At 38.2% G+C, this 23,695-nt stretch overlaps 1 protein-coding gene across 1 annotated transcript in view; it reads right to left on the reverse strand.

The window, feature by feature from the left end:
- Positions 1-209: 209 nt before the first annotated feature.
- Positions 210-23,695, reverse strand: part of DIAPH1 (diaphanous related formin 1) — a gene marked incomplete in the record, with an annotated part of 803,068 nt that continues 779,582 nt past the window's right edge. Inside the window, 2 exon segments of the mRNA XM_053718607.1 lie at positions 210-3,907; positions 22,352-22,398. Coding sequence (XP_053574582.1) covers positions 3,869-3,907; positions 22,352-22,398 — 86 coding nt within the window.

The raw sequence follows: 23,695 nt of genomic DNA on the forward strand, positions 1-23,695 counted from the left end.
CCTAACGTGTGTGCTATTGTATGAAATGTTTTCCATCCCAATATAGTTTTTAAAGATGTCAAATAGTTTACAGTAATAAGCCGTTTCCAATGATTTATTTTTATACTTCATATATATGGAGGTACTTGTTGCTATCTGTAATAATGTTTTTCTTAAACTCCAATTAACCAAATGTAACAAGGAGTATCAAAATTAGTAAAGCACTCAAAATCAGTTGATTTATTTTATTAACATGTGAAAGAACAAAAAAAATAAATCTGATTACATTTCCCAGAAAAATAAAGACCACATATCTGTAGGATAAGCATGTATTTTTCAATGATATAAAGTAAATTTCCACAATGTTGAAAAAAATCATACTGTAAGTGTATAGCCTGGTTTGAATGTTTTCATTTCTAGTACTTTGAAAACAAAATGAATAAAAAAATAAGAACACAGGTACTTTTAAATGAATGCTGTAAAGCCAAATCAAATATGGCAATCAAGCAGTGTGTCCTAAAGAGTGTGTCACATACAGTATATGATGTATGTCTGTATGGTACATCTTCTGCAAAAATAAAAATGGATTGCTTTAATAATAAAAAAATACAAATAGGTCTACGTTAATCTTTTCCTTCAATTTTGGACGTGAATAGAAAAGGTGTAAGATAATAAATGTTGGCAGAACTAAATAGAGATAATCCACTAGTGCTTAAAAAATACTCCAATATTTTACAGGTCTTAGATCTTCAGATGGATGTCATAAGTGTGCATTTGGCAGATAATAAAGGAAAACATCATTCTTGGTGTAAATTAAACAAACAAAAAAACTAGTTTAAATTGCTGCAGTGACCTGCACTTGCATTGTTGATGCCCTATGATTGAGGCTACTGTTACAGCTTTTGAGAACCACCCGTCACCCAAGCTTTTGAGTATTATGGCAAAAAAAAAAAAATGAATAAATAATCTAAAACCACTCCTGAAGACTAAGAAATCATCCTCTAAAATCCAATTGAAGCCTCATCTCAGATGCATAGCAATCTCCTTACTTATGAGCAGAAATAAATTCCAATAAAATGCTATAATTCCTAACTAAACAAATAAACACAGTAGACTAGCAACAAAAGCTTTAATATGGATTGTAGCTCCTTTGCGTATTGATGTATACATAGTTGCGCAGAAAACATGGCTGTAGTAAAATATTTAAACAAAAATATAATTTGGCAGATCAAATTTTTGTTGTCTACAGTAAAAAGCATTTCACCAAAGCAGCATTTCAGTGAGTTTCTTGGGTTACAACATCTAAACAAGAAATACTGCACTGTACACAATCCGTGACAAAGGGAAGTGATTTTCGAATTAGCAATGTAATTTAAAAACTAGGCTTGTGCAGCACTTACCAAGAAACTCAGCTGGAACAAAGTTTGTGTATTTGTAAAATGAATTGTGTACTGTGGTCTTTATTTACAAAGTAGAATGATGGCACAAGATTATTTCCAAAATCAGATATGACTAGTACAGAAAACAAAAAGCCTTGTGGTAAAGGAACACTTTGTAAATACAAACTTACATGAATTGTTCCTTACCTCAAGATTTATCATTTTCTCTCTCCGCTTATAACTCACAATAATGCATTATCCAAAGATAACTTGCCACGTGCAACATACTACAGAAAATTTAAAACATTGTGTGAAAAATGTACATAAATCTTTGTTATGAATTCTGGTAAATCAATATCTGAACACATATTAGTTACAAGAAATAGTGTAACTTATAAGACACAGTTTGGATGTGATACATGTTCATTGCTAGTTTCCATGTGTTCATATTGAACCCCTCTGGTACTGATACAGCACAAATAGATAACAGTTACCAAGAGGCACAATTAACCTAAGCTTTTGCTGCCAAGAAGATCTAGAAATCATTTCTTAAAATACAATAAACCTATACATTTGTAATATATTTATATAATACATAAAACAAAAAACTGTTTAATGATATTCCAGCATTTGAGAAATTTAATATTCTAAAATAAAAAGGATATCATTGCAGTGTTTGACTAAATCTTATAGCTGCAGATTTGTAGTCTTAAAGGAAAATAAGACAGCCAATATAAATTAAGTTATTCTAATTAATACAGAATCTTTGTAATAGGTTCCTATTTTAAAAACACCATGTTCTATTCTATTCTTTTTTACCCTGCGATTGACTCCTTTACGTGCCCCAGAGCTGACTTTGGAGTATACATAAGTACAAGTGTGTATATGCTTATGTTTGTTATATATTAAATAGCAACCTATTATAAAGTTTCTATGTTATGCTTTTTATGTTAGGGCCAAACATACCCATTTATTCTCAGTTTCATGGCCTTTTTTACCAGAAGCATGACAATAAACCAATATCACCAAGTTAAAGGAAGTTGAGGATCTTACGGCTTGCCAGTACCCAAGTAGAATTCATAAACTAGCCTGATATGTACTATGGTTATCTCATTCCACAATGTAATTTAATTTACATTCAATCAATTTACTTAAAAATTACAAAAAAAAATAGATACATTTCCAAAGAGATTGCTTAGCAACGAGAAGTAACTTAGCAGGATAAAACCCTGATTTTAAACAATGGCTGTGCAAAAGGAATGTATGGTTCATGCATTGCATTGATTTACATTGATGCAACTGCATACAAAGAAAGATTGCATGGGTTTTCCAAGCTAACTCATAAACAGGATAATGTAATAAAGGTAACAGGAGAAAGTGAGGCAAGGGCAGCAACACTTTCCTAGAAAGCAGGTGCTGTAATATGAAGTCCTGGGTGCTACTTGCAAGATAAATTAACAAAGATATAGGTCTAATCACTAAGTTACAGTGTCATGGTCTATACTGGTATAACTTTTGGTCATTGCCAATATTTATGGATTACTTAGTTCCGATGTCATGGTCCTTATTGATATTTCCTATAAAATTAAGATATTGGTCTCACTTTATGTCAAAGATCTTATTAAGCTATGATATGCCCAATAATGTTGTCATGAAAAGAAAGAGAAAAAAAAAGAAAAATACAAAAAAGACATAGCATTGAAAGGTAAAAAGTACCATTTTGAACAAATAATGATTGCTTAACCGTTTAAGCATACTATCATACAAATTTGATAAGATTAATTGACAAAGGAACCCATTGTGTAAAATAAGTGGCGGTAACTCAGAGGCTGATAGACAATATGCATATTTGACCTATACAGTTTTTGATACCAAATACATTGTAATCCATATTCTATAAAATAAACAGGCCTTTCAATACATTGATATCAGTATTTTCTAAACAGGAGGGGTATATACAAAAATAAAAGATGATTTTGATAAGGCAGTTTATCGTATTTTATACTTTGGTTAGCAGAATACTGTGTATTTTAGAGAACTCTCCATAGAATATAGCCCAGAGTTTCCTTTCCTTAGCACACATTGTTATATGCAGCATGCTGTTCTTATGGTTTAGGCCTGTATCACATAGCAAGCTGAAGATATAGCCTCTACCACATTTCTCATTTGAGATGAAGAATAAAAATTTCAAACGATAAAAGACATCAATGAGAAAGATCATCTCTTATATGAACTATCAAAATTTTAGACTGAATGGAGAAATTCCTTGCCCACCAACTCTTGACATTTGGAAGTGACTCTTCTTGCTTAAATAAAACCACTTTAATATTTCCTATATTCCTTTTTTGTTGGAAACTGCTTATTAAAGTCAGAAAGTTAATTTGCACGTGTACGCATGTCTGAGCTGTCTTCATGGATTCCTATGTCTGTTTCCATTAAGTCCTTCTCATTGCTTTTTTTCTTCTTGGCAGCTACAGTGGACATTGCGTCTTCCTTAGTCAGCTCAGACGCTAGCAGTGAGGTAAGAGCACAGCCTGCTTTCCGGTTTGCTACAAGGAAAAATAGATATTGTCAGAGATGAGCAGTGAAACAAATCAATCTATGAAAAAAAACATTGTTTTAACCAGATATATCTGCTCTTATGTCCACTTAAAAACAAAGCAATACTGTTAGTCTGTATGCATAAGATCATAGTTATTCAAGTTATTTCATGTGCATGTGAAAACAAAGCTCAGCTTTAAGTACTGATGAAAAGTACAAAATGTAACTGAAACATATTAGAAAATAATTTACAATCCCCAAACAACTGCATGTATGTTGCAAACAGTATTAGTAGGGTTCAAAAACAACTCAACAAACAAAACGTTGGTTTAGCTTAAAATAACAATTCTTCTTACATATATGATCCACAGTTTTGTAAAATATATTCTTCTATATCCAGCTCCCAGATTGCTTAGAAGAGTAAGACAGCAGAGCAGATGGCAAGTAGGTTGGCTTTTTTAAGGACATGAAAAAAACAAATCCAAAAAAACACTGTTTGATAGTGGAAAACAGCAAATGACAAAGGAAAAAAAAAAGGGTTTTGAAACTGTGTCAGTTTTGAAAGAAAGAGAAAAAAAAAAAAAAAAAAAAAAAAAAAAAGGATCCCTCGAAATGGTAAAAATAAAAAAATGCTACTAATAAAAAGAAAAAAAAATCCCTTTCTTCTACTTTACAACACAGACCAGTAGTGCACAACTGACGGCAGGAGAGCTAATGCAGAAATCATAGGCATCTATTTAGGCCCTGATCTATCTTGTCTGGATCAATATTCAATGCCTGATTTCTATTCAGCCCAAAACAGATGCAATGCCTATCAACTACTACTAATATAATTGACTTTTGCTAAAGGATCAATTTAAGGGTTTAGTGTGACACATCTGACAATACAGGGACAATATATGCTGTAATTTGAGTGTCACTGGCTGCCCATCACAGACACAAGAAATAGCAAACAACTAGAGACAAAGTAGACTGGTTCTGGAGTTAAAGAATGTTTAAAAGGCAAACAGTTTAAACAATAATTCTCTAAAGTTTTAACAGATGAAAATAATAGAAAACTTCAGAACAAATCTCCTCAAGTTTTATTAGTGGTTCCTAGTTTTGTGGATTCTTATATAAACAAGTCTGTGTAAAATCATTCCATAGTTAAAGGGACAATCCTGTCAAAATATAAATGCACATAGATTAATTACATCTTTAAATAGAAACAAATTTGCAAAATACATACAGTATATTGGCAAAAATGCTTCTAGTAAAAGTTATTGTTTTAGTGTTAGCTTTTTTTCTCTGCATGTGCACATGAAGAATAGCTAGATATTCTCAGTGCACCAGCATTGTAAATACTACAGCTGCTCAGAGCAGTGGGGCTCTTGTCAGGTCAGCAATTAACAAATTGAGTCATTACCAGATGGTACAAGCAATTTAGGCTCTCTGAGCAAGTGCTCTTTTTAAAATGCTGGTGCACGGTTAATACTTAAATACACTTTTGAAACAGCTAAAGCTCTTTTTAGAAGCAATACAGTATACAGTAATACATGAATATTACAAAAATGCTTGTATTCAAAACTGAAACGCATCCATATGGATTCCGATTTTGGCTGGGATGTCCCTTTAACAAACAATTATGTGTCTGGTTCCTCAATAGTATGGATGGCTTCTAAATTTCAAATAAATGTGTTAACCCCTTCTCTAGACTGTTATTTTATCCAAATTCTATGAAAATGTTTTGTCACCATCACAAGAAATTTAAAAAGCATGAGCACATAGGGTTGTGTAAGACATAGTACAAAAGTGTATATATCCTACTGGTAATATTTGCATTTATGATGCTGTTGGGAAGACCAAATAGTTCAGGATGGTCATTTCAAAGTAAAAGTGAATAATTACCACCAAATTAATGAAACAAAAAAATCTCATTTAGAAAAGACTGTAGAACTATTGCTATAAAGAACGATATTAGTTTAAAAATGACATTAATTCATTAGAACACATCATTTTAAAACTATTGACCATGTAGTTTAGGCTTTCTATTGAATTCTAAGGGGAGAAGTTATATTCAGAAAAACCAGAAAGTGAATGGGAGTTATATTCGCTATATTCAAAGTCCTGAAGTCTACGTGCGTCTGGTTTCACTCGTGTGCAAAAAAACAAAATTTATGCTTACCTGATAAATTAATTTCTCCTGTAGTGTGGTCAGTCCACGGGTCATCATTACTTCTGGGATATTATCTCCTCCCCTACAGGAAGTGCAAGAGGATTCACCCAGCAGAGCTGCTATATAGCTCCTCCCCTCTACGTCACCTCCAGTCATTCGACCAAAGGACCAACGAGAAAGGAGAAGCCCAAGGGTGCAGTGGTGACTGGAGTATAATCCAAAAAATTTTTTAGCCTGCCATAAAAAACAGGGCGGGCCGTGGACTGACCACACTACAGGAGAAATTAATTTATCAGGTAAGCATAAATTTTGTTTTCTCCTGTTAAGTGTGGTCAGTCCACGGGTCATCATTACTTCTGGGATACCAATACCAAAGCAAAAGTACACGGATGACGGGAGGGACAGGCAGGCTCTTTATACGGAGGGAACCACTGCCTGAAGAACCTTTCTCTTAAAAACAGCCTCCGAAGAAGCAAAAGTGTCAAATTTGTAAAATTTGGAAAAAGTATGAAGAGAAGACCAAGTTGCAGCCTTGCAAATCTGTTCAACGGAAGCCTCATTCTTAAAGGCCCAAGTGGAAGCCACAGCTCTAGTAGAATGAGCTGTAATTCTTTCAGGAGGCTGCTGTCCAGCAGTCTCATAGGCTAATCGTATTATGCTACGAAGCCAAAAAGAGAGAGAGGTAGCCGAAGCTTTTTGACCTCTCCTCTGACCAGAATAAACGACAAACAGGGAAGACGTTTGACGAAAATCCTTAGTTGCCTGTAGATAAAATTTCAGGGCACGGACTACATCTAGATTGTGTAGCAGACGTTCCTTCTTCGAGGAAGGATTAGGACACAAAGATGGAACAACAATCTCTTGATTGATATTCCTGTTAGTGACCACCTTAGGTAGGAACCCAGGTTTAGTACGCAGAACTACCTTGTCAGAATGAAAAATCAGATAAGGAGAATCACAATGTAAGGCAGATAACTCAGAGACTCTTCGAGCCGAGGAAATAGCCATTAAAAACAGAACTTTCCAAGATAACAACTTGATATCAATGGAATGAAGGGGTTCAAACGGAACACCCTGTAAAACATTAAGAACTAAGTTCAAACTCCATGGCGGAGCAACAGTTTTAAACACAGGCTTGATCCTAGCTAAAGCCTGACAAAAAGCTTGAACGTCCGGAACTTCTGACAGACGTTTGTGTAAAAGAATGGACAGAGCTGAAATCTGTCCCTTTAAAGAACTAGCGGATAACCCCTTTTCTAAACCTTCTTGTAGAAAAGACAATATCCTTGGAATCCTAACCTTACTCCATGAGTAACTCTTGGATTCGCACCAATATAAGTATTTACGCCATATTTTATGGTAAATCCTTCTGGTAACAGGCTTCCTAGCCTGTATTAAGGTATCAATAACTGGCTCAGAAAACCCACGTTTTGATAAAATCAAGCGTTCAATTTCCAAGCAGTCAGCTTCAGAGAAGTTAGATTTTGATGTTTGAATGGACCCTGGATCAGAAGGTCCTGTTTCAGAGGTAGAGACCAAGGCGGACAGGATGACATGTCCACTAGATCTGCATACCAAGTCCTGCGTGGCCATGCAGGTGCTATTAGAATCACTGATGCTCTCTCCTGTTTGATTCTGGCAATCAATCGAGGAAGCATCGGGAAGGGTGGAAACACATAAGCCATCCCGAAGGTCCAAGGTGCTGTCAAAACCGCTCCCGGATCCCTGGATCTGGACCCGTAGCGAGGAAGCTTGGCGTTCTGACGAGACGCCATGAGATCTATCTCTGGTTTGCCCCAACGTCGAAGTATCTGGGCAAAGACCTCCGGATGAAGTTCCCACTCCGCCGGATGAAAAGTCTGACGACTTAAGAAATCCGCCTCCCAGTTCTCCACTCCCGGGATGTGGATTGCAGACAGGTGGCAAGAGTGAGACTCTGCCCAGCGAATTATCTTTGATACTTCCATCATTGCTAGGGAGCTTCTTGTCCCTCCCTGATGGTTGATGTAAGCTACAGTCGTGATGTTGTCCGACTGAAACCTGATGAACCCCCGAGTTGTTAACTAGGGCCAAGCCAGAAGGGCATTGAGAACTGCTCTCAATTCCAGAATGTTTATTGGAAGGAGACTCTCCTCCTGATTCCATAGTCCCTGAGCCTTCAGAGAATTCCAGACAGCGCCCCAACCTAGTAGGCTGGCGTCTGTTGTTACAATTGTCCAGTCTGGCCTGCTGAATGGCATCCCCCTGGACAGGTGTGGCCGATAAAGCCACCATAGAAGAGAATTTCTGGTCTCTTGATTCAGATTCAGAGTGGGGGACAAATCTGAGTAATCCCCATTCCACTGACTTAGCATGCACAATTGCAGCGGTCTGAGATGTAGGCGTGCAAAAGGTACTATGTCCATTGCCTCTACCATTAAGCCGATCACCTCCATGCATTGAGCTACTGACGGGTGTTGAATGGAATGAAGGACACGGCATGCATTTTGAAGCTTTGTTAACCTGTCTTCTGTCAGGTAAATCTTCATTTCTACAGAATCTATCAGAGTCCCCAAGAAGGGAACTCTTGTGAGTGGAAAGAGAGAACTCTTCTTTTCGTTCACCTTCCATCCATGCGACCTTAGAAATGCCAGTACTACCTCTGTATGAGACTTGGCAGTTTGAAAGCTTGAAGCTTGTATCAGAATGTCGTCTAGGTACGGAGCTACCGAAATTCCTTGCGGTCTTAGTACCGCCAGAAGAGTACCCAGAACCTTTGTGAAGATTCTTGGAGCCGTAGCCAATCCGAATGGAAGAGCTACAAACTGGTAATGCCTGTCTAGAAAGGCAAACCTTAGATACCGGTAATGATTTCTGTGAATCGGTATGTGAAGGTAAGCATCCTTTAAATCCACTGTGGTCATGTACTGACCCTCTTGGATCATGGGCAAAATTGTTCGAATAGTTTCCATCTTGAACGATGGAACTCTTAGGAATTTGTTTAGGATCTTTAAATCCAAGATTGGCCTGAAAGTTCCCTCTTTTTTGGGAACTACAAACAGATTTGAGTAAAACCCTTGTCCTTGTACCGACCGCGTAACTGGATGGATCACTCCCATTAATAAAAGATCTTGTACGCAGCGTAGGAACGCTTCTTTCTTTATTTGGTTTGTTGACAACCTTGACAGATGAAATCTCCCTCTTGGGGGAGAGGATTTGAAGTCCAGAAGGTATCCCTGAGATATGATCTCTAACGCCCAGGGATCCTGAACATCTCTTGCCCAAGCCTGGGCGAAGAGAGAAAGTCTGCCCCCTACTAGATCCGGTCCCGGATCGGGGGCCCTCGATTCATGCTGTCTTAGGGGCAGCAGCAGGTTTCCTGGCCTGCTTGCCCTTGTTCCAGGACTGGTTAGGTTTCCAGCCTTGTCTGTAGCGAGCAACAGCTCCTTCCTGTTTTGGTGCAGAGGAAGTTGATGCTGTTCCTGCTTTGAAATTACGAAAGGAACGAAAATTAGACTGTCTAGCCCTAGGTTTGGCTTTGTCCTGAGGCAGGGCATGGCCTTTACCTCCTGTAATGTCAGCGATAATCTCTTTCAACCCGGGCCCGAATAAGGTTTGCCCTTTGAAAGGTATATTAAGCAATTTAGATTTAGAAGTAACATCAGCTGACCAGGATTTTAGCCACAGTGCTCTGCGTGCCTGAATGGCAAATCCGGAATTCTTAGCCGTAAGTTTAGTTAAATGTACTACGGCATCTGAAATAAATGAGTTAGCTAACTTAAGGGCTTTAAGTTTGTGTGTAATCTCATCTAGTGTAGATGATTGAAGTGTCTCTTCCAGAGACTCAAACCAAAATGCTGCTGCAGCCGTGACAGGCGCAATACATGCAAGAGGTTGCAATATAAAACCTTGTTGAACAAACATTTTCTTAAGGTAACCCTCTAATTTTTTATCCATTGGATCTGAAAAAGCACAGCTATCCTCCACCGGGATAGTGGTACGCTTAGCTAAAGTAGAAACTGCTCCCTCCACCTTAGGGACCGTTTGCCATAAGTCCCGTGTGGTGGCGTCTATTGGAAACATTTTTCTAAATATCGGAGGAGGTGAGAACGGCACACCGGGCCTATCCCACTCCTTAGTAACAATTTCAGTAAGTCTCTTAGGTATAGGAAAAACATCAGTACTCGCCGGTACCGCAAAATATTTATCCAACCTACACATTTTCTCTGGTATTGCAACTGTGTTACAATCATTCAGAGCCGCTAACACCTCCCCTAGTAATACACGGAGGTTTTCCAGCTTAAATTTAAAATTTGAAATATCTGAATCCAGTCTGTTTGGATCAAAACCGTCACCCACAGAATGAAGTTCTCCGTCCTCATGTTCTGCCACCTGTGACGCAGTGTCTGACATGGCCCTAATATTATCAGCGCACTCTGTTCTCATCCCAGAGTGATCACGCTTGCCTCTAAGTTCTGGTAATTTAGCCAAAACTTCAGTCATAACAGTAGCCATATCCTGTAATGTGATTTGAAATGGCCGCCCAGATGTACTCGGCGCTACAATATCACGCACCTCCCGAGCGGGAGATGCAGGTACTGACACGTGAGGCGAGTTAGTCGGCATAACTCTCCCCTCGTTGTTAGGTGAAATATGTTCAGTTTGTACAGATTGACTTTTATTTAAAGTAACATCAATACAATTAGTACACAAATTTCTATTGGGCTCCACTTTGGCATTAGCACATATAGCACATGTATCTTCCTCTGAATCAGACATGTTTAACACACTAGCAATAAACTAGCAACTTGGAAATGCTTTTCAAGTAATTTACAATAATATGAAAACAAACTGTGCCTATAAGAAGCACAGAAAAAATTATGACAGTTGAAAATAAATAAGTTACAGCATCAAATCTTTGTAAAAAATACACAATTTTAGCAAAGGATTGTTCCCATTAGCAAAGGATAACTAACCCTGACAGCAGAAAAAATACACAAATAAACATTTTTATCACAGTCAACTACAATCTTCACAGCTCTGCTGTGAATGATTACCTCCCTCAAAACAAACTTTGGAGATCCCTGAGTTCTGTAGAGATGAACCGGATCATGCAGGAAGAAAATGAACTTCTGACTGAGTTTTTTGATGCGTAGTAAAAGCGCCAAAAATGGCCCCTCCCCCTCACACATAACAGTGAGAGAGATCAGAAAACTGCTTTAATTTAAACAAAAACTATTGCCAAGTGGAAAAAATAGTGCCCAAAACATTTTTTCACCCAGTACCTCAGAGAAATAAACGATTTTACATGCCAGCAAAAAAACGTTTAACCTCAATAAATTAATTGTTATTTAAAACCTATTGCAAGTCCCTGCAAATTAGGTTAAGTCTATGCATACAGTATAAATCCAGTGAAGTACCATTCCCCAGAATACTGAAGTGTGAAAATATACATACATGACAGCCTGATACCAGCTACATCTACTGCATTTAAGGCTGAGTTTACATTATAACGGTATGGCAGGATTTTCTCATCAATTCCATGTCAGAAAATAATAAACTGCTACATACCTCTTTGCAGATTAATCTGCCCGCTGTCCCCTGATCTGAAGTTTACCTCTCCTCAGATGGCCGAGAAACAGCAATATGATCTTAACTACTCCGGCTAAAATCATAGAAAAAACTCAGGTAGATTCTTCTTCAAATTCTACCAGAGAATAAATAACACACTCCGGTGCTATAATAAAATAACAAACTTTTGATTGAAGGTAATAAACTAATTAAAATCACCACAGTCCTCTCACACATCCTATCTATTCGTTGGGTGCAAGAGAATGACTGGAGGTGACGTAGAGGGGAGGAGCTATATAGCAGCTCTGCTGGGTGAATCCTCTTGCACTTCCTGTAGGGGAGGAGATAATATCCCAGAAGTAATGATGACCCGTGGACTGACCACACTTAACAGGAGAAAATGTACTTTCAACGCACTAACCTGTGCACGTAAAAACATAATTTATGCTTACCTGATAAATTCCTTTCTTCTGTAGTGTGATCAGTCCACGGGTCATCATTACTTCTGGGATATTACTCCTCCCCAACAGGAAGTGCAAGAGGATTCACCCAGCAGAGCTGCATATAGCTCCTCCCCCCTACGTCACTCCCAGTCATTCGACCAAGGACCAACGAGAAAGGAGAAACCAAGGGTGTAGTGGTGACTGGAGTATAATTTAAAAAATATTTACCTGCCTTAAAAAAACAGGGCGGGCCGTGGACTGATCACACTACAGAAGAAAGGAATTTATCAGGTAAGCATAAATTATGTTTTCTTCTGTTAAGTGTGATCAGTCCACGGGTCATCATTACTTCTGGGATACCAATACCAAAGCAAAAGTACACGGATGACGGGAGGGATAGGCAGGCCCTTTATACAGAAGGAACCACTGCCTGAAGAACCTTTCTCCCAAAAATAGCCTCCGAGGAAGCAAAAGTGTCAAATTTGTAAAATTTGGAAAAAGTATGAAGCGAAGACCAAGTTGCAGCCTTGCAAATCTGTTCAACAGAGGCCTCATTCTTAAAGGCCCAAGTGGAAGCCACAGCTCTAGTAGAATGAGCTGTAATTCTTTCAGGAGGCTGCTGTCCAGCAGTCTCATAGGCTAAACGAATTATGCTACGAAGCCAAAAAGAAAGAGAGGTAGCAGAAGCCTTTTGACCTCTCCTCTGACCAGAGTAAACGACAAACAGGGAAGACGTTTGTCGAAATTCCTTAGTTGCCTGTAAGTAAAACTTTAGGGCACGAACTACATCCAGATTGTGCAGAAGACGTTCCTTCTTCGAAGAAGGATTTGGACACAAAGAAGGAACAACAATCTCTTGATTGATATTCCTGTTAGTGACTACCTTAGGTAAGAACCCAGGTTTAGTGCGCAGAACTACCTTATCCGAATGAAAAATCAAATAAGGAGAATCACAATGTAAGGCTGATAACTCAGAGACTCTTCGAGCCGAGGAAATAGCCATTAAAAATAGAACTTTCCAAGATAACAACTTTATATCAATGGAATGGAGGGATTCAAACGGAACACCCTGTAAAACGTTAAGAACAAGGTTTAAACTCCATGGCGGAGCAACAGTTTTAAACACAGGCTTAATCCTGGCCAAAGCCTGACAAAAAGCCTGAACGTCTGGCACTTCTGACAGACGTTTGTGTAACAGAATGGACAGAGCTGAGATCTGTCCCTTTAATGAACTAGCAGATAAACCCTTTTCTAAACCTTCTTGTAGAAAAGACAATATCCTAGGAATCCTAACCTTACTCCAAGAGTAACCTTTGGATTCACACCAATATAGGTATTTACGCCATATCTTATGGTAAATCTTTCTGGTAACAGGCTTCCTAGCCTGTATTAAGGTGTCAATAACTGACTCAGAAAACCCACGTCTTGATAAAATCAAACGTTCAATTTCCAAGCAGTCAGCTTCAGAGAAGTTAGATTTTGATGTTTGAAAGGACCCTGTATCAGGAGATCCTGTTTCAGAGGTAGAGACCAAGGTGGACAGGATGACATGTCCACCAGGTCTGCATACCAAGTCCTGCGTGGCCATGCAGGTGCTATTAGAATCACTGATGCTCTCTCCTGTTTGATTCTGGCAATCAATTGAGGAAGCATCGGGAAGGGTGGAAACACATAAGCCATCGTGAAGTCCCAAGGTGCTGTCAGGGCATCTATTAGGACTGCTCCTGGATCCCTGGATCTGGACCCGTAACGAGGAAGCTTGGCGTTCTGTCGAGACGCCATGAGATCTATCTCTGGTTTGCCCCAACGTCGAAGTATTTGGGCAAAGACCTCCGGATGAAGTTCCCACTCCCCCGGATGAAAAGTCTGACGACTTAAGAAATCCGCCTCCCAGTTCTCCACTCCCGGGATGTGGATTGCTGACAGGTGGCAAGAGTGAGACTCTGCCCAGCGAATTATCTTTGATACTTCCATCATTGCTAGGGAGCTCCTTGTCCCTCCCTGATGGTTGATGTAAGCTACAGTCGTGATGTTGTCCGACTGGAACCTGATGAACCCCCGAGTTGTCAACTGGGGCCAAGCCAGGAGGGCATTGAGAACTGCTCTCAATTCCAGAATGTTTATTGGCAGGAGACTCTCCTCCTGACTCCATTGTCCCTGAGCCTTCAGAGAATTCCAGACGCTCACCCCAACCTAGAAGGCTGGCGTCTGTTGTTACAATTGTCCAGTCTGGTCTGCTGAATGGCATCCCCCTGGACAGATGTGGCCGAGAAAGCCACCATAGAAGAGAATTTCTGGTCTCTTGATCCAGATTCAGAGAAGGGGACAAGTCTGAGTAATCCCCATTCCACTGACTTAGCATGCATAGTTGCAGTGGTCTGAGGTGTAAGCGAGCAAATGGCACTATGTCCATTGCCGCTACCATTAAGCCGATTACCTCCATGCATTGAGCCACTGACGGGTGTTGAATGGAATGAAGGGTGCGGCAAGCACTTTGAAGTCTTGTTAACCTGTCCTCTGTCAGGTAAATCTTCATTTCTACAGAATCTATAAGAGTCCCCAGGAAGGGAACTCTTGTGAGTGGAACGAGTGAACTTTTCTTTACGTTCACCTTCCATCCATGTGACCTTAGAAAAGCCAGTACTAACTCTGTATGAGACTTGGCAGTTTGAAAGCTTGAAGCTTGTATCAGAATGTCGTCTAGGTACGGAGCTACCGAAATTCCCCGCGGTCTTAGTACCGCCAGAAGAGCACCTAGAACCTTTGTGAAGATTCTTGGAGCTGTAGCCAATCCGAATGGAAGAGCTACAAACTGGTAATGCCTGTCTAGAAAGGCAAACCTTAGATACCGGTAATGATCTTTGTGAATCGGTATGTGAAGGTAAGCATCCTTTAAATCCACTGTGGTCATGTACTGACCTTCTTGGATCATGGGTAAAATTGTCCGAATAGTCTCCATTTTGAATGATGGAACTCTTAGGAATTTGTTTAGGATCTTTAAATCCAAGATTGGTCTGAAAGTTCCCTCTTTTTTGGGAACCACAAACAGATTTGAGTAAAACCCCTGTCCCTGTTCCGACCGTGGAACTGGATGGATTACTCCCATTAACAATAGTTCTTGTATGCAGCGTAGAAACGCTTCTTTCTTTGTTTCGTTTGTTGACAACCTTGACAGATGAAATCTCTCTCTTGGAGGAGAGTATTTGAAGTCCAGAAGGTATCCCTGAGATATTATCTCTAGCGCCCAGGGATCCTGGACATCTCTTGCCCAAGCCTGGGCGAAGAGAGAAAGTCTGCCCCCCACTAGATCCGATCCCGGATCGGGGGCCCTCAATTCATGCTGTTTTAGGGGCAGCAGCAGGTTTCCTGGCCTGCTTGCCCTTGTTCCAGGACTGGTTAGGTCTCCAGCCTTGTCTGTAGCGAGTACCAGATCCTTCTTGTTTTGGAGCAGTGGAAGTTGATGCTGCTCCTGCTTTGAAATTCCGAAAGGAACGAAAATTAGACTGTCTAGCCTTAGATTTGGCTTTGTCTTGAGGCAGGGCGTGGCCCTTACCTCCTGTAATGTCAGCGATAATTTCTTTCAAACCGGGCCCAAATAAGGTCTGTCCCTTGAAAGGTATATTAAGTAATTTGGACTTAGAAGTTACATCAGCTGACCAGGATTTTAGCCACAGTGCTCTACGCGCCTGAATGGCGAATCCGGAATTCTTAGCCGTAAGTTTAGTTAAATGTACTACGGCTTCCGAAATGAATGAATTAGCTAGCTTAAGTATTCTAAGCCTGTCCGAAATGTCGTCCAGCGTAGCTGAACTAAGGTTCTCTTCTAGAGACTCAATCCAGAATGCCGCTGCAGCCGTGACCGGCGCAATGCATGCAAGGGGTTGCAATATAAAACCTTGTTGAACAAACATTTTCTTAAGGTAACCCTCTAACTTTTTATCCATTGGATCTGAAAAGGCACAGCTATCCTCTACCGGGATAGTGGTACGCTTAGCTAAAGTAGAAACTGCTCCCTCCACCTTAGGGACCGTTTGCCATAAGTCCTGTGTGGCGGTGTCTATTGGAAACATCTTTCTAAATATCGGAGGGGGTGAGAACGGCACACCGGGTCTATCCCACTCCTTAGTAATAATTTCAGTTAGTCTCTTAGGTATAGGAAAAACGTCAGTACTTGTTGGTACAGCAAGTATTTATCCAACCTACACATTTTCTCTGGTATTGCAACTGTGTTACAATCATTCAGGGCCGCTAACACCTCCCCTAGTAATACACGGAGGTTTTCCAGCTTAAATTTAAAATTTGAAATATCTGAATCCAATCTGTTTGGATCAGAACCGTCAGCCGCAGAATGAAGCTCTCCGTCCTCATGTTCTGCAAGTTGTGACGCAGTATCTGACATGGCCCTAGCATTATCAGCGCACTCTGTTCTCACCCCAGAGTGATCACGCTTGCCTCTTAGTTCTGGTAATTTAGCCAAAACCTCAGTCATAACAGTAGCCATATCTTGTAATGTTATTTGTAATGGCCGCCCAGATGTACTGGGCGCCACCATATCGCGCACCTCCCGAGCGGGAGATGCAGGTACTGTCACGTGAGGCGAGTTAGTCGGCATAACTCTCCCCTCGTTGTTTGGTGAAATTTGTTCAATTTGTACAGATTGACTTTTATTTAAAGTAGCATCAATACAGTTAGTACATAAATTTCTATTGGGCTCCACTTTGGCGTTGGCACAAATAGTACAGGTCTCATCCTCTGAATCAGACATGTTTAACACACTAGCAAATAAACTTGCAACTTGGAAATATTATTCAAGTAAAACACAATGAAAAAACGTACTGTGCTTTAAGAAGCACTGAAAGATATATAACAGTTGAAATCAATAAACTTTGAAAAACAAAACACAATTTAGCAAAGGTTTGTTCCCATTAGCAAAGAAAAACTAACCCTGATGGCATAAAAAAGTTAAAGAATAAACGTTTTTTATCACAGTCAACTATAATCTCACAGCTCTGTTAGATTACTTCCCTCAAACAAGCTTTGAAGACCCCTGAGTTCTGTAGAGATAAACCGGAACATGCAGGAAAAAACAATGAGCTTCTGACTGAAATTTTTGATGCGTAGCAAAAGCGCCAAAAAAAGGTCCCTCCCCCTCACACACAACAGTGAGAGAGATCAGTAAACTGTCATAATTAGATCAAGCAACTGCCAAGTGGAAAAATAGTGCCCAAACATTTTATTCACCCAGTACCTCAGAAAATGGAAACGATTTTACATTCCAGCAAAAACGTTTAACATAAATTAAGAGTTATTAAAAAACCTGTTGCTTTGCAATTAGGCTAAAGTCTTATATACACAGTGTAATTCCAGTGAAGTACCATTCCCCAGAATACTCAAATGTTAAATATACATACATGATATTATGTCGGTATGGCAGGATTTTCTCATCAATTCCATTGTCAGAAAATAAAAACTGCTACATACCTCTTTGCAGATTAAACTGCCCGCTGTCCCCTGATCTGAAGTTTACCTCTCCTCAGATGGCCGAGAAACAGCAATATGATCTTAACAACTCCGGCTAAAATCATAGTAAAAACTCTGGTAGATTCTTCTTCAAACTCCACCAGAGAAGGAATAACACACTCCGGTGCTATTAAAAAATAACAAACTTTTGATTGAAGAAATAAAACTAAATAAAATCACCATAGTCCTCTCACACATCCTATCTAGTCGTTGGGTGCAAGAGAATGACTGGGAGTGACGTAGGGGGGAGGAGCTATATGCAGCTCTGCTGGGTGAATCCTCTTGCACTTCCTGTTGGGGAGGAGTAATATCCCAGAAGTAATGATGACCCGTGGACTGATCACACTTAACAGAAGAAAAGTTTACTTTCAGTGGTATTAGTGTTCAATCGGGATCGCTAAATACTGCTCCATTTGTAATCTAGCCCTGTGGTTAACCCCCACAAAGAGGTTAAATACGCAGTAAAAGTGCCACTGGACCTGTGGAGTACTGTTGGTCCCCAGAAGAAACCATCACCGATCCAATCAGCAGCGTTAGTTGCACATCAGAGTCATGAGGGTAGCATTGTTGATTGGATCATTAGTGGTTTCCACTTGGAACCAGCAAGCATTAAACACACAGTAGAGTGTAGAGTCGATAGTCTTAAAATGACATGTGTTAACAAATTAGAGCATGTAAAAAAATGTTTTACTTTTATGGCCCTTTACATCATTTTACTCCAAAAACATATATATTGTATGACTATTTCACAAGCAAGATTACTAGAAAAGGAATGCATGAACATCTTCCTATAGTAAGATGAACCACTAGGTATCTTTAAAGGTGTGGCATCTGTGAACCTGTAAATGGAATAAGCAGTTAAACGTAGCAACTGATCATGCAGAGACCACATGCATAGTTCAGGCACATGCAATACATATCACAGCACACAACACTAAAGCAGGATCCTTTTTACAATGACATTCCATGGGCAACCAAAACATTGTTTTTACCAGAAGGCCAAATAAAAGGCCTAAATACATAAAATCTAAATTAAAATGGTTAGAGAAAATAAATAATTTTAAAGGACAAAGTCTTCAAAAAAATATTTGACACATCAGCCACCTGTAATGTGGGTGATTTGTCAGTGCATCAGGTGCCAAGAACACAGCAAACATGTAGAGGAGCAAAACATACAAATAACTCATTTCAATAGTTTACAAAAACTTTAACCATTAAGGGCCAGATTACAAGCGGAGCGGTATTTAACACTCCCACTCTAACTGCGCTAGAAGTAAGCTTTTTGCGAGCGTTGGGTAGCCCTCATATTACAAGTTGAAAGTAAACGGTTTTCGCACAAGTGCTAACCTGATGCAAGCAAAAAGATATCGTATTCCCCCATTGTCAATGGAGCAAAAAAAGTAGAAAAAAACTAACTGCCTACTCACGTGCAAACCAAATTGCATATTCTTAAGTGTGCTAACCCTACATGAAAATATGAATATTTCACGTTCCCATGTTCTTCGCATAGCAGAATATGTTCTATCTATTCAGAAATACATATGTCTATATTATACATCTGATTTTTTTTGCACAAATATATATTTATACATATATATATATATATATATATATATACATAATTATATATAGGTATAGATATACAGATATACATATAGAAATATCTAATTATAAATACATAGATCATATTCTGCTATGTGCAGAACATTACTTTTTCATGTTTTCATCTACGTAACTGAAAAGGGCTCCAATGCACTTATACACATATAAATACAAAAATACATCTGTATACAATATACACATATAAATACAAAAATACATCTGTATACAATATACACATATAAATACAAAAATACATCTGTATACAATATACACATATAAATACAAAAATACATCTGTATACAATATACACATATAAATACAAAAATACATCTGTATACAATATACACATATAAATACAATAAATACATCTGTATACAATATACACATATAAATACAAAAATACATCTGTATACAATATACACATATAAATACAATAAATACATCTGTATACAATATACACATATAAATACATCTGTATACAATATACACATATAAATACAATACATATGTATACAATATACACATATAAATACATCTGTATACAATATACACATATAAATACAATAAATACATCTGTATACAATATACACACACATAGTTAGACATGCATATCTATGTATCTCAATGTTTAAGCCCTTCGTCTTCCTTTTTTCCCTAACACCTGAGACCTCATATCTTTGAGTCCTTATAACTTTTTTGCAATATTTTTTATAATAATTTTTATCAGCTGGTGTTATTATAAGTGTAGCTGTACATTGTAATGTATTCTTGATGTGTTTTGTTAAACAGTTAACCAGAGCAATATAACTTCAAGTGCGCTCAAGCAATCGCGTCTACTTTCAACTTGTAATACGAGCAAAAAAACAGATACGCGCAAACACCCGCAATAAACCCCTTTTCGCTCGCACATAACTGTTAACACTCCCCTCGTAATCTGGTCCTAAGTGTTTAGCAAATCCAGTCAACAGAGTCTTGTGAAATAAGGAGTTTGGGAGCTCAAAGAGACACGAAACCCAAAAAAATGATTTCATTATTCAGACAGAGAATGCCATTTTTAAAAAAGTTTCTAATTTGCTTCTATCATCAAACTTGCTTTGTTCTTATGGTATTCTTGTTTGAAGAGATATCTAGATAGCGTGCACATGTCTGGAGCACTACATGACAGGAGATAACACTGTCATAACATGCTTGCAATACTGCTGCAGACACGTGCACACTCCTGAACTTACCGTCCTACTTTTCAGCAAAGGATACCAAGAAAACATAGAAAATTTAGTCATAGGGCTCCATGTACTAAGCAGTCAGCGAGCTACCCGCAACAAATCTCGCGTCAAAACTCGCAAACTGATATGTACAAAGCCGTCAATTATGTTAAAACTCGCATCTTTAAAATTGCGAGCGTACTTATCCGCCAAACCTCGCTACCGCTCCATTTTTCACTGTAATTAGACACATTTGACCACCAACTCGCCAAAAAACGAATGTACTAAAAAATCTATTTGTCCGCTCGCTACAATTTCCGCTCCCACCTCGCTATTTTTGCCTCGCCACCTTTTAGGTGGCGGGCAAGGTACAAAACAATAGGAAAGTCAATCTAGACGCCAGTCTAGACATATATAAAAGGCAGTAATATCAGCATTGTACTTACAGCATAACTGGCGTCTAATTTGTCTCTCATTTCCATGTACATAAATTGCGCCCAATTTGTCGACTGTAATTAAAGAGTAATCTATTTAAATTTGTATTGTTAGTTGTCAATCTTTATAATTATTTTTATATTAATATTTATATATTATCAGATCCAGATGAAGCCATATCCAAATTGTAAATAAATATTACAAAAATAACGCTCTGTTATCACTCTTCAAAAAATTTTGAACAATAATAAAGTTGTTTAGATAAGTTGAACTTTTATAGGAGCAAAATTCTATTCCCGCGACTACTATGATGTTCGTGACACCTTGCATGTCACGTGTTAATAATTGGCCAGACAATTCAACTGAAAGTTAAGTACCATCAGCTTAGTCGCGGCGAGCGAGGCGTCAAATTTATCAACAATCCGCAACTGCTCGCGGCGGGCTAGACTTGTCTATTTATTGGGGGAATATTAGTACATAGCGACAGCGGACACCATTTCGCCCGCGGCGAGTAACGGCGAGTTTATCCGCGTCTACAATGACGGATGAATTGACGGCTTAGTACATGGAGCCCATAGAATCAAATTGGAAAGTTGTTTTAAATACTATGCTTTCCATGAATAATGAAAACAAATGCATGTCCCTTTAAGACCTTGTGATAAGTCCATCAGTACTAAAGGGCCTGCTACACAGATTGCTTACAGCAATAAATAAGTTAGTAGTAAATTATGCTCAAACACTTAATGCAGTAAAACAGTAAATTATTTGTCTCCATAAATGGACACTGAACCCAATTTTTTCTTTCGTGATTCAGATAGAGCATGACATTTTAAGCAACTTTCTAATTTACTCCTATTATCAAATGTTCTTCATTCTCTTGGTATCTTTATTTGAAAAGCAAGAATGTAAGTTTAGATGCTGGCCACAACCTGGGTTGTCCTTGCTGATTGGACAGCATCAATAAACAAGTGCTGTCCGGGGTCTGAACCAAAAAGTGTCGGTCTCCTTAGCTTAGATTCCTTTTTCAAATAAAGAAAGCAAGCGAACGAAGAAAATTTGATAATAGGAGTAAATTAGAAAGTTGCTTAAAATGGCATGCTCTATCTAAATCATGAAATAAAAAAAGGGTTTAGTGTCCCTTTAAGAACAGGGGGAGTCAAAGGTCATTAGCTCTAATAAAATAGGTTTGAAAGATGTAGATGGTAACTTTTAGCCAAACATTTAAAAATCGATATTCCATGTAAATTATTATGGAGTATTTCAACAAAATATTAATTCCTTATAAATTATACCATGTCCTGTTTTTGAGAACCAAATATTCTCTCAAACCATTCTTTAGTTCTACTTAAATCAAGGCATGTCTACTTTGTTTTGCAGCTACAAAGCAGTTAATTACAAACAATTAAATAAATGAATAAATACATAAATAAACAAAAGGTTAGCAAAATTATAATTGAAAAGGCACACATTTGTTTTGTGCATAAAAATAGACAAATTAACTGTTAATAGCACAAACACATCACACCCAATGCACCCAGCTGTTACCAGGTCCGGGGCCTGCTCCTCCTCCTCACTGAGGGACAGGAGAGAGTCTATTGAGAGGAAATAGAACATTAAAAATATGTATATATATAGAAATCTAACAACTTACCTTTGTAAACACAGAAAGCAAATGCCGCAAATTGTGCTCAGTGAAAGAAACCTGCATGTGACTACTTTAAATAGAATGTTATAATGTAGAAAAATAAAATACCACACTTATACAGTTGACTAATGAATCATGTACTAGTGGAGTTTAAAGGGATACTGAACCCAATTTTTTTTTCATGATTCAGATAGAACATGCAATTTTAAGCAACTTTCTAATTTACTCCTGTTATCAATTTTTTTTTAACTTTATTTACTCCTGTTATCAATTTTTCTTCGTTCTCTTTGTATCTTTATTTGAAAAAGCAGGAATGTAAGTTTAGAAGCCGACCCATCTTTGGTTCAGCACCTAGGTACAGCTTGCTGATTGGTGGCTAAATGTACCCACCAATCAGCAAGCACTATCCAGGGTGCTGAACCAAAAATGGGCTGGCTTGTAAGCTTACATTCCTGCTTTTTCAAATAAAAATACCAAGAGAACAAAGACAAATTGATAATAGGAGTAAATTAGAAAGTTGATTAAAATTGCATGCTCTCTCTGAATCATGAAAGAAAACAATATGGGTTCAGTATCCCTTCAAGCCATATTCAGGTACAAGTGGAGCTTATGCCTAGTGTTTTAGGAACTTCAAGAAGTATTCAGTGCATCCTGTCCAATATATATTGCAACTCTCACTGACTGCATTTTGCTTCATTATAGCTAAGATAGAGAAAGGAAAAATGGAAGTGTTCATAAACACAACTCAGGAAAATAAACCAGATGTAAAACAAAACAAGATGTGTCAAAGACTTACAACATTTGATTATCTGTAGTAAGTATAAATCTTGCTTTCAATCACACACTTATAAAGTCATATTCAGTTACTCGTTTCAAACATACATCATCATGAGATTGCCTCAAAAAACTTTTTGTAAAAGCCCTGAAAACTGAAAAAATGCAATGAACATAATGCAGTAAAATTGTTCAGCAGATATGTTTAGTTTATAACCTATAGGAATATGCTGTGGCCTTTAACTACTCATAGGTCATATTCAAAAACTTTGATTACATCAAGTCTGTGACATTGAATTCAGAGTCAGTATTTTGAGAATAACTTACAAAATAAAAAGTAGAAGAACTCCTTGTTCTTCAAAAATGATTAACTCTTAGTATAAGCATTTTGTAACAAAATAAATCCCAAGACTGAAAACCATGGAACTGGGAAAGTAAACCACAATTCTATCCAACAAGAAAAACAAGAT

The sequence above is a fragment of the Bombina bombina genome, chromosome 6 (assembly GCF_027579735.1).
Source record: "Bombina bombina isolate aBomBom1 chromosome 6, aBomBom1.pri, whole genome shotgun sequence".
Classification (NCBI taxonomy): Eukaryota; Metazoa; Chordata; class Amphibia; order Anura; family Bombinatoridae; genus Bombina; species Bombina bombina.